The 13,271-nt window shown below is 32.5% G+C and overlaps 1 protein-coding gene across 1 annotated transcript in view; it reads right to left on the reverse strand.

Annotated features, from left to right (window-relative positions):
- Positions 1–13,271, reverse strand: part of LOC142331019 (uncharacterized) — a 316,345-nt gene that overhangs the window by 18,384 nt on the left and 284,690 nt on the right. Inside the window, exons 37-39 of the mRNA XM_075376587.1 lie at positions 11,221–11,388; positions 4,614–4,727; positions 992–1,148 (exon numbers count right to left, since the gene is read on the reverse strand). Coding sequence (XP_075232702.1) covers positions 992–1,148; positions 4,614–4,727; positions 11,221–11,388 — 439 coding nt within the window. The remainder of the gene's footprint in view (positions 1–991; positions 1,149–4,613; positions 4,728–11,220; positions 11,389–13,271) is intronic.

The following is a 13,271-nucleotide window of genomic DNA, read 5'->3' on the forward strand; positions in this document are numbered from 1 at the left end:
CTTGAGCGACGTGAAACAAAATTAATACATAAACTAATATAAAATGCTAAGAAAATTTTTAGGGCCATTTTTCTTGAGATAATTGAATATTGTATGTTAGTATTTTGTAATGAAGACATGTAAACAGTGGACTATACACAAGGTGATGATTCACACATGCAATATGGTTCAAATCAGTGTCCCCAAGCCTATGCCTTCCCCTTGTTAGCAAGATGTGAGACAGGATGTGGGAGCTACTGAAAATTCACAAACTGTAGTAACAAGTGTTATAAATTCAGAATAAATATACAAAGACAAAAACCCACAACACCATACTACTCACTTTAAACCCAGTAAAAACATATTAAAAATGTAAACTAAAAATTTAGTAACCTTTTCCAGTTTTGTTTTTATTTTCATTGAATTTAATGAAAAAAAAAAATATATATATAATGCTGATGAAATATGATATGCATGAATAGGTAACATTTACCTGGTTCTCCATTTTTTCTATCTAAATACATACATTTTTTTTAGTCTACCTGATAATACACATCACTATAAAATTTAGTAACCTTCCCCTGTTTCATTTTTTGATGGTTACAATGTAATATTTTTAAAAAACATAGTATTAGATAGTTATAACACTTACATTTATTTAATAAAGGGACTTTTACTCTATCCTAATATTTCAGGTAAGGTTGTGAAATTAATAATCGTATAAATATTTGATGTTAATAAGAATTAATGCTTTAGCAATCGTGTAAACTGTCCACTTTATTAAAGAACTGGAGGATTGTATCTCACTTTCAAATGAAATAAATTTAAATGTAGTGCAGCAAAAAATGTGTATATATAATTTAATAGGTGTCCAAGGAAGTCATGTGGTTCCATATCAGATTTTTTATTGAAACTGAAACAATTATTATTAAATCTATTTCACTATATATATATATATACATTAATTTGTAATTAAACATTTAAAAAAAAGAAAAAAAAACAGAATATAGACCTCCAGCAGCAAAAACGTGAGGAACAGATGTACTATATTTTCCAGGAGGTGTCTGATAATTAGAACGAGGATCCAATTCCAAATCTAATTCACTAGAGATATAACGCTCTGGACCAAGGAAACCCATAGCAAGAAGAACTAGATCGCATTTATAAACCTGTAATGTAAATGATTAAACATCATTTGAAAAATATGTAATAAAAATCATAACGAATTATTTTTATTATATAAATTGTACTGAATGATTAACCCATAATTATATAAATGATAAGATGTTTAATGGCACTCTCAAATACAAATACATAATGACATATCAACAGCGTTATTTTTAATTAAATGCCAGTACTGTTCATCTGATTAAAAACTGTCCGCAGATATTATTCTTCTGTTCAGAAAAATATGGATTTTTAAGTTTCAATATTTGCATAGATGATAAATTATCACAAAAATTGTTACTTTAACGCATTTTATTTCAACAATATTAAGTAAGATTTATTCGATTCAAAATAATGTGATATAATAACAAAGCTCAAGTCTGAATTTATTAGTTTCATTTCAAGTTGTACATAATTGCGATGCAAAAGCAAAATTATTTCATAATTATAAGCAAAAGCAATTGCTTTTGCTTAATTTATTTGTATGTAGCATTAGTGAATGATTTTATTCTTGTATTTATTCATTTATTATTTTTAACAAAATTAAATTAATAAGTAAAATCCCTTTTAAAAAATGTTTAAAAATATTTTTAAACACTTTATAAAAAAAAATGTTTATCTGAAAATTTAGCGAGTAGCAATGTTTTTCCCCAAACTTCTTTCTAATAAATCACTTCTCAGTACAAATTAACTAAATATTAAAAAGGCTACTTTAATTTTGACTTAATTTTTAAAGCATTTCAAAAAAATAGAAGGTTATCATTTAACTTTTAATTGAAAGATGATTTTTTTTTTTAATTGAAAGAGTATATACATTTCCAAGTTCTATTGACATCAGAACGACGGCAGGAGATTGAAGACCGAGGGCTTGCTCTTGGCAGGTCAGGTGGGACGAATCCCTCACAGGTCGCGCTACATGCATGGTATATTTTCTATAGTGTCTGATTTAGATGCGATTAGATGAGTTTTTCCCCAATCGTAGATCACACAGTTTCTCTCCGGGCAAGTTTGGCTAGTTTCCTTTGGTGGATTCGAGTCAATGGCCAGATTGTGAGACTGATACAGTGGATCATGTTCTCTATGTCTGTCCCCGATACTAGGTCGAACGTTCACGAGCTGTTAGGAAACTTGAGAGAAGACATTCCTTTCTGGATCCACGAGGAGTGGTCTAGTGGCTGGTTTACTTTGCGCCGTTGTGGTGGTGTAGATCTGCAGAGGTAGATTAATTGAGTTACTCGATCATGGTAGGATCCCGGTTGGCTAGGGTTCCGGCTTAGGCATTGGATTGGTTGGAGGTAGGCGCTTTGATATCTTGTCATGGTTATATTGATATTGTTTGTGATTCGCTTTGGGGCTCCCACTGGTAGGGGTGGCCGCCTCGCCGTGGTATGGTGACCCGTGCGACTGGGAGCGTAGCTTCCCTCCGCCGGTGGCGGTCCTGATCGTGACTAGTTAATGCCATGCGACCACCATGGTGGAATGGGTGGGGGTGCGAGGCTTGTCCCCGGCTCCTGCACGGACCGGAATGAGGTTACTTTCCCCTTTTTAGGTGACCTAAATTGGTCGACTTATTTGAGAGTAGGTCTGAATTTCTATGTTGCGTAAGACATCATTTTGATTGATATGAGTGTAGCACTGATTTATCTTTAAACTTGTTCGTTTGCTGAGGCATTCACAGTTACGAATGGTGCTGCCAAATCTGGACTAGGCGCGGGGTCCACGCTTTCGCGATTTCAGTCAGTTAGTTTGAAGGAATCCTGTTACGTTGAATGTGAAGATGTCCGTTTGCACCCTATCTGAAGGCAAAATTTGATTTGTATTTTACTGATGGAAATGACGGGGTATTTACATCGGTGGCATCCCGACTGAGGTCTGGCTGATGATTGTGAGAAAATTCATTCTCGTGCACACTCTTTTATTGGAGCCTGAGAGTGGTGGGGCTGCAGCGCCGCTATGGTGGAAGAAGTGCGTGGTCATTTTCGCGGCGACGCTTGTACCGGCGTGAACAGGAAATGTACTCCTGCTGACGTATGAGCTGCTACCGTTGCCGTCCGCCGATATTAAGTTAAGCATATATGTGATGACAATAAATAATAGATTATAGTAATAGCATAATATATTAAATGTAAGATATATAATTACATTTATACCACTAAAAATTGTGAAATAGAATAATCTATAAAAAAATAAAAATCGACTTTATGGTACTAAAAAGTTACAAATAACTATATTTTTAATTATTAAGTAATGTAAAAGTATTAACAGTAACTAAGTCAATGCAAGCCAACACAAGTTAAGTAAAAAAAAAACTCTGATCTATACTACAAATCCTACATTAACAATGCAAAATGGGTAATAGAAGTTTTACTACAATAAAATGAGATCTAAAAAAATATGTTACAATAAAATATGACATAAAAAAATATAAGAATACTTTATAGATGCTCAAGTACATATATTATCACCAAGTACATATATATATATATATTGGTAGATTTTAGAGCGAGGTTGGACTGTATGTTCATAGGTGATGAATGAAGGTAATACCCTTGTTGCTTGTTGAATAATAGTTTAATGAATTGTCGCCTTGACAGTTAATGAAATGAATTGTAACATAACGGATAACTTGACAAATAAAATTAAATAAAACATTAAAGCTAATGTTCACCCGAACAAAGAATGGAGTCCATCTAGACTACAAGTATGATGTGACCGCCTTGGATCAGATTCGAGTGCCGAATACTAGTAACTATGAGTAACACTGATTGTCCATCTGGACGAAATGAAAAATGCGACCGCACTGCGCAGAATTCTAACGTAGAATGCTAGTACGAACTTCACTTTCTGGTTAGCGCTAGCACCCACTAGATCGCAGCACCGGACGGCTTGATGTGGAATGGAACATATATATATATATATATACATACATATTAGTGAACTGAAGATGAGGTATGATCGTGAGACATTCTTTTAAGTGCTCTTGAGATTCCATTTAAATATGGGAATGCTGTTTAGCCGCTTTAGCTGCATAGCAGTTGGTTGAAGTACTAACTGTTCGTAACTTTATGTTTAACTTGTGTTGACTGGTACAACTTAAAAGAGTTATTTGTTGTAAATACTTTTACTTTTGTTAACAGATAAAAATATAATTATTTGTAATTTTTAGTACTATTATTTTTGAAATCGGTTATTTTTATTCTTAAAATTATTTTATTTAAAATAAACAAGGTAGGAGCATTTACAAACAAATTACAAATCTGTATCTATCTGATTAATAATACTAATAATGAATTATACAGAACAAGTACCTACATTAAGTGCAGGTGCAGCCTAGTTAATTAGATTATTTACCATTTTCTGTATGTTCTACAGCAAATATGTTAACAAAATTCTTTTTTACATAAAATAAAAATCATGCCGAAATAAAACTTTTTATAACATTAATATTACAGGATTTAAAATATTACCTTTTCAGAATTTGGAACTTCATCCATTTTCCATCTGCCTGTATCATCTTTAATCCATTTCACCAGAGCGGTTTTAATTCCAGCAACATTACCTTTTCCATCAGTCAAAAATTCCTTTCAAAAGAAAGAAAAATCGATATAATCAAGTAACTAAATTATAATATTAATGAAAATTAAACAAAAATAAAATAATCTGCAACAGATTTAAAAATAATGAAAATAATTAAAACCAATTTAATGATTAAACCAAATGAAATTTAATGAAAAACCAAATTATCCTAACATATAATTTGGCATTCATTGCTTTTATTTATACAGTTTTTCAATTAATTTGTATTTATTTTTAAATGTTTTCATTATACTAAAAATATTTATTAAGGTTTTGATATTTATGACTGAATTCCCCAATGTACAGAAAAATTATTTAAAAAAAAGCGTAATTAAACCTACGTTGATAAAATGCCTATTATTGTTCTATTAACAGTAACATCATAGATCGGGTAATTTTAGTTTTACAGTCTATAGTTCAAATACTGAAAAAACTGGAAAGATATGGAGAAAAAACTGGTAATGATGTTACCAAACTATTCAAGAATTTGAATATAGTTTAAAAGTTAATCCATTCATAGATATGAATTTGGAAATTTGAAGCCCTTACAACCTTACTTTCTTACCAATGTATTTATTTTATTTTATTATTAATCAAAAAGAAATAAAAAAAATTTGTTAAAGTTATAAAATTATCAAAGATGAATTACGTCAATCGATGTTACTCTCTCTCTCTCTCTCTCTTCTCGAGTATAATGTATTTAAAATAATCATAAATAATGATATTTTGGGATATCTAAAAAAAAACATAAAATAATTTTTAAAATAATTAAAAAATTTACTGATGAACCATAAGTCAAGGCTAAGATACTATTTCCATTCTAATAAAATCTAATTACGTAAAAAAAATAAAATAAATATTTCAAGTTCATTGTTTAAAACAGTAAAACATTTTGGCGAGGGGTTTTATAACATTTCTAGAAAAAAATTTCACTTATATCCTACGGCTTCATATAATTATTTTTTTGGGTAACTTAAATCTTTCATAAATCTGACTCTTTGAGATACAGCACCTCTATCTAATTAACAAATTAGAAAACCAATTTTCATGATTGTAATACGTCTCTTCTTTTTGTTACACTCCTCCAAGAATTATAATCTTGTTCATTCATTTAAGTACTTATTTATTAGAGATTTTGTCTGTTCATCTGATTTTTAATATTTAGGAACAGCACTTCTCGAATATTTCTAAATTCTTTTTCTCTGGATTTCCAACAGTTCAACTTTTGCTCTACACAATGCTACACTACAGATGTATGATTTAAGAAACTGCTTCCTAATGTTGTTCTTGGTAGCTGCTTCTTTTTGTTGAAGACTATCTTTTTTAGATTGATTTGTTTCTGTTTCTTTTGCTTTTAATATACGGTGTTAGGATGCTTCCTAAGTATTTAAATTCCTTAAAATATAAATTTAAGCATTTGAATACTTAAATTATTCTAAAATTTCATTCCAACTATATTTGTACAAATATATATATATATATATATATTATTATTATGCTTTTACGGCTAACATGGGACCACTTAAGTCAATTTTAGTTGGATCTTTTCTGAGAAAAGCGTGTTATTTTACTCTTTCGAGCTGCCCAGTATTTCTTCATCCGTTCAGATCTTGCTTTCTTTTCTTCATCCGTAAACACCCTCTTCGTTGTATTTTGTCGTTTGTCTGTCTTTTGTTTAAATCTAATGCTTTTATCTTTTAGCTTTGTAATTTTTCCAGTTTTATTTTGTAGGTCAGTCAGGGAAATTCCCAATTCTTTCATATCTTCTCTAATTTCTTTGATCCATCCTACTTCTAGCTTTTGGAACCAGAGCTTTTCAATGATATTTCTTGACAGTCTTGTTTGTGGTGTCCTTATAGATGACCGAAGAAAGAGATTCTTTTTTTCCGCATAGTATCAGTAACAGGCTCTATTTCTCGATACACCACCTCATTTGGCACAATCCACCATTGGCCTTCTTTTTGGTGTTTTTTATTGATACACGTTCTGACAATTCTCCTCTCTATTTTCAGAATTTTTTCAATTCGGTTTTTCTGAGTGATTTTGAAAAGGGTCTCGCTTCCGTAGGTGACTTCTGGCTGTACTACAGTTTTATAATGTTTAAGTTTTGTTTTAGCAGAAAGGCATTTTTTGTTATATGTTGACCAAGTTAATTTTTGGGATTTAATCATTTTATTTGTCCTGTTTTGCCATGTCACTTTTTCATTTAAATTATAAGTTATTATTTCCCCTAGATATTTAAATTGTTTTACTATTTTAATTTTCTGATTGTTTACCGTAATGTGCTCTATTACCAGAGGATCTATGGCCATTAGTTCAGTTTTTTCGAAAGAGATATAAAGCCCTATCTTTTGTGCTAGGTTTTGAAGGCTCATGATTTGTGTTTAGGCTTCTTGAATATTATTTGCTAAAAGAGCGAGGTCATCTGCAAATCCTAGGCAATTTAGTGTGATGGAGTTTTTCTTAGTACCCATTTTTATATTTTTGGGATTTATTTCATACCATTTTCTCATGACAAATTCGAGTGCGCAGTTAAAAAGGAGTGGTGAGAGGCCGTCTCCTTGCCTCAATCCAGTTTTTATGTAGAAGGGTTGAGAGAGTTCACCTCTGAATTTCACTCTGGACTGGGTATTGGTTAAAGTTAATTTTATCATGTTTACGAGTTTAGGGTGAAGGTTTCTCAGAATATTCAGCATGGATGGTCGGTGTATACAATCATAGGCCCTTTTAAAGTCGACGAAGGTGATTATTAGTTGTTTTTCAGTCTTTTATATAAGTCCATCATAAGTTTTAAGGATATTATTTGCTCCGGGCAACCTCTCCATGGCCTAAATCCCCTTGGTATTCCCCAAGTTCCAGTTCAAGTTGGTCTATCGGTTGTATATGATTCTCGACAGGATTTTGTATGTGCAATCCAGGAGAGATATGCCTCTGTAGTTTTCAGGATTAGTTTTATCCACTTTTTTATGTAATGGATGGATGAGGGCTGTGGTCCAGTGTTCTGGAAGTTTTTCTTCGTTCCATATTTTCACGAGGCATACATGTAGGGAAGTTTTGACTGAATAAACTGATGAGTGTTTCCAGAGTTCTGCGAAAAGCTGGTCTTCTCCGCTTGCTTTGTAGTTTTTTATTTCATTTAAGGCTGCGAGAACTTCTTGAATTGTTGGCTGGTTGATATTTACCGGTGAAGTTTTAACTGGAGTTTCAGTGTCAATCTCAAAAAGCTCTGGGGGGTCGTCACAGTTGAGGAGTCTATTGAAGGTTTCTGCCAAAATTTCAGCATTTTCTTTATTGGTGTGGGCCATATTTCCTTTTTTCCTCTCAGCATAAGGGTGGGTGGTTCATATCTTTGAAGAGCCTGACCAAAAATTTTATAATAGTCTCGGAAATTAGTTTTCTTGGAACTTTCTTCTATTTGCTGAATCAAGTTTTTTTGGGCTTGTCGTTTGGTTCCTCTTATAATTTTCTGAGTTATTTTCCTTTGTTTGGTGAATTCATGGTTAGATTCTTCAGTTTTCTGGGTTGGTGGTTGATCCAAGCCCGGTGTCGGTCTTTGACTGCTTTGTCACATTCTTCATTCCACCATTGGTGTTTTTTTCTTGGGTTTATAGGGGCTAGTTCTTCAGCTATTTCTTTCAGTTGGGATGTCAGTTCTTTTAAATTATTAGTTAATTTGATTTTTTTTGTTGTTTCTTCAAAGATGGCATTGTTTATTAATTTATGTGGATCATAAGCTCTTTTGTTTTTAGGTTGGGATTTTTTCTTTTTATGCGGGGTGAATTTTATTTTAACTTTAATTAAGTAATGGTCCGATCCAGTATCTGTTCCTCTAAAGACTTTTACATTATAAATCTCCTTGTGATAATTCCGGTCCATGCAAACATGATCCAGTTGCCATTCTCCTTTTTTCCAATCTGGGTGTTTCCAAGTCCCAAGTTATATATATATATATATATATATATATATATATATATATATATATATATATATATAAATTTTAAAAGTAAAACCAAGTGCTTATGGAATTAGGTATCTCAAAATGTTACAAAAAATATAGAAATTAGTGAGGGAATAATTATTTTTTTATATAAAATATTACCTTTCCTTTGTTATACGCTAAAAAAACCTGAAAAGTAAGTTATAGAAAATTAATACCTTTAAAAAATAACAGCCTAAATACTTTTTTTTATACATCAATTTAATATGAGGTAGTATCAAAAAGTTCCCAGACTAATTTGGAGTGTGCTGATAGATGACAGCACAGAGTTTTGCAGAAACAGTAAGCCTATCCCCTAGACGTTATAATGCAGTGTAGCAAATGACATTGCATTGTGTTTACATTGGATGTTGTTAAATTGGTTTTTTTGTTGTTACGAGTGAGAGTCTGTGATTATACCGTGGATAAGAATTTAAAACAAAGAACTTACATAAAATTGTACATTTAACTACGAGGGGTGTTCAGGTCAATCCGGGATTATTAATTTTCAGTAAATGTAGTACACGCTTATAATAGTAAAAAATACTTTTATTTATTGATGTAATCCCCTGCTACATTTATCCCAGCATTTTTCACTAGTACCTGGATACCTGCCGTGTACAAAAATTTGTCGTTATGTTGAAACCAAGATAGGACTGACTACTTCACCTCATTGTTGCTGTTGAAATGCTAGCCTCCCAGGAACAATTTCAAGGGCCCAAATGGGTGAAAATCTGTGGGAGTGAGGTCTGGACCATATCGGTTGGGGATGTGGCAATAACTCTCAGCCAAGATCTTGTAGCGTGCATATCGTGTGGTGGGCTGTATGCGGTCATGCACTGTCCTGCAAAAACCGAACAACTTTAGTGATTGCACCAAGCAATTTTTTCTTTTTCTCGAGAGCATTTGCACATCTTAAAGAATTTTGCAGTAGTACTCACTATTAATACTGACTCCATAGGGTAGAAAAGCGACGTGAATGATGTCATTTTTATATCAAAAAATCTGAGGCCATATAACTTTGGTGGTTCTGAACCACTTTGACCAGGATCATCACTCAGATGTACGGACTGCTTTAAAAACTCTGCACCACTCAAAAATTTTACTGTGACTAATAAGAGTCTCATCACCATAATGAGCACGGATTCGTGAAAAATCTCACCACGTTATATGCTTCCATTCACAAGAAATTTCATTCCAGTGCACTCTTCTACATATTCATTCACTACACTGGACGCCATCTACTTTACGACTGACTGCTGTTGTTTTCAACATTGCTTCATGTCTGCACAGCCATGGGGTAATAGCTGACACTTGTACCTTACATGTACAACCAACAGAATGCACAGGAATCTCCATTTAAACTCTAGTCTAACAATAAGTTCCAGATTGACATGAACATCCCTCGTAGAAAAATCATTTACAGAGATAATCAATTTGCTTCTGAATGCTTACGGCAATGAAGCAATGGGTAGCGCAAAATGTTTTGATTGGCACATTTGCTTCAAAAGTGTATCAAATTGTACTACTTGAGATCCCTGGAAAATGATGAGCGATCCGGAAGACTTTTCACTAACATCATCTCAAAAAGTCTGGAAAAATTCACACAGAATTCATCCCCAGACTAGACTGTTAACAGAGAATTTTACTGCCAAATTCTGAGTAGCTGAGGAAGAACATTAGCGCAAGTGACAATATCTGTGAACTGAATACTCCACAATGACAATGTACCCTACCACTGAGCATTTTTTGGTTGTATTATCACCGCACTACCTTACTCTCTAGATTTAGCTCCTGCAGACTTCTTTTTTCTGAAGGTAAAGATGCAAAGAAAGGCTAGCGCTTTTACACCATTGCTGTGATCCAGACTGAATTGCAGGTTGTTCTCGATTCACTCACAAAAGATGATTTCAAGGCCGCATTTTAGAAGTTGCCAAAATGCTGGGACTGGTGGATTATTTTGCAGACTGACTACTTCAAAGAAGATGATGTTCACACTTATTGTAAATAAAGTACAATTCAAATTTTTTTTCTATACATATTAACGTCTTTAAAGATGGAAAAATAGTCTGTTTACTTACTAACCACATATTTTGCCTTCTTTGATTCAATCCATAGTAGCCATTTACAACTTTTACTTATGTTAACAGAAATTGCAATCCTTCTAAGCTATCAACTTTCTTAATAAATTAAACATTTTTAATTCAAAGATAAACAATATACCATAATACTAAGCTTAAGAGAAATTTCACCATTACTTTGAGGATTTTTTAAATTAAGAACTCCCAAGGCCCACCATAAAATTGATCTACTCTTAGTTTCTTGCACTACTTATTATTTTTTTTAACAACAATAATAATTACTACTACATCAATTTATTCAGTTATGATGAAAAATTACAACTGAATGTGATATTAGAAAAGAAAGATGCCTCTCAATTATTAGGTTCTGTTTTATTACTCTATTAGATAGTCGTAAATACTCTACATATAGTCATATAGTCTAATGTTAATACTACTAACCTTACTGAGAGTGTTAAACTGCCGAGGATCATTACCAAACTTAAGTTTAACTTCTTCATGTCCATAATCAACCTTGAATACACGAGGATACTGTGGCCATGGGTTGTCACGGCTTCTAGTTACAGGTGGTTCAGGCAATATTTCAAAAGTTGTAATACTCTTTGCACCCTATAAAGAATACACAAGTAAATTAATAAGTGTAACTTTTTTACAAATAATTATTAAATAAAACTAACAAATTCCAGGATACGATCAAGTATAGACACAGTTTCAAGTGAAATCAACTGATAAAAAAATTTTCTATGAGGCTTATGGTTCTATTGGTTGATTGTAAAGCAGAAGAAATAATATTTCTTGAAGTTTGTATTTTATAATCTTTCTTTTCTGAAAGAAATTCCTATTTTAAATTCAAAACATTTTTTAAAAGGACAATCTATAAATCAATTTAACAAAATACTCTTTAATTATATGTATATCCATAAATAATTTATTAAACTGAATTTTAGTAGCACAACATAATACTTATATATCAACTTTAATAATCAATATAATTAAGCATAATTATTTTTGACACTGAACAATTTTTCTGTAGCGATTGCTAGCTCTTCATTGGATGAGTTGAAATATCTAATATTAAAACTCCTCTAACTAAAGTTTAACTGAGAATGGATGCACTAATCTCTGTAATATAAAAACTTAAAATCTTATTTTCTTAAATGTAATGTATAGTATATGATTTTGTCATTAGAACTATTTAATTCAGTTCTTTCATGAAATAGCTTGGGGTTTCATGAAACAAGATCCAATCAGTTAGCATGTAAATTAAATCTATAACTATACACATTACTTAATTACAAGGGAGTACACCCCCCCAAAAAAAAGAGAATTATTTAAATTAAAATTTATTAATTTAAGATAACATCTTGAAAACATCAATCCCCTTCAAAATACTGCCCATTAGATGCTATGATATGTCCCAACAGTTTTTCCACTATTCAAAAAATTTTTTATATTCTTCTGAACTAATGCAGTTAAGTGTCTCGAGCGATATTTTTTTAACTTCTTCATCATCCTGAAAATACCTTCTGTTTAGGTTTTTCTTCATTCTTGGAAATAAGAAAAAGTAGCCGACTGCTAGGTGTGGTGAGTAAGGGGTTGAGAAACCACTGTTATGATGTTTTTCATAAAAAACTGGTTGATTTTCAATGCTGTGTATTTTATAATGAAGGAACCATTCCCCAATCACCAAACTTCAGATAGTTTTTTCTCATTACTTAATGCAATCGCTTCAGCACCTACAGATAATAATGTTGGTTCACTGTGGTGCCATGAGGAACAAATTCAATGTGAATCACTTCTTTGATGTTGAATAAATAAACCATCATGGATTTCACATTTACTTTCACTTGCCGTGCTTTTTTTGGTCTGGGCGATGAAGCTGTCTTCTACTGGCTGAACTGCTATTTTGTTTTGTTTCAGATCAGAGCCATAATACCAAGATTCATCCCCTGTTATGAATTTTGACAAAAAATTGAGATGAGTTTGTGCCTGTTCTTTCACTTCCTGGCACACACTCAGACAGTTCTCCCTCTGGTCATCAGAAAACAGTGATGAAACAAACTTTGCTGCGACCCCTCTCATGTTCAAATCTTCAGTTACGATTCTTTGGGATGAACTCCTGGAAATTCCACTTATTTCCTCCAATTCATAAATTTTCTGCGACAATAAAAAATGATGGCATCACACACTTTGTGAATATTTTTGTCTGTTCTGGACAATGAGGGGTGCCCTGAACAGGGTTCATCTTCAAGTGATATTTAGAAACTTCTGAAATGGGCAAACCACTCGTAAAGTCTTGCCTGTCTTAAAGCTTCCTTCACATAAGCTTTCTGAAGCATTGAAACTGTTTCTGCCACTGTTTTCTTTAACAGGAAACATAATTTAATATTGGCTCATTTCTCTGCATATCCGAACCCCGTAGGGGGAAGACACTACCTTCTGACGTTACCGGCCGCCACACCAGCCCCTCTGTTCCGAGCCCTGAGAGGCTT

The sequence above is a fragment of the Lycorma delicatula genome, chromosome 10 (assembly GCF_047948215.1).
Source record: "Lycorma delicatula isolate Av1 chromosome 10, ASM4794821v1, whole genome shotgun sequence".
Classification (NCBI taxonomy): Eukaryota; Metazoa; Arthropoda; class Insecta; order Hemiptera; family Fulgoridae; genus Lycorma; species Lycorma delicatula.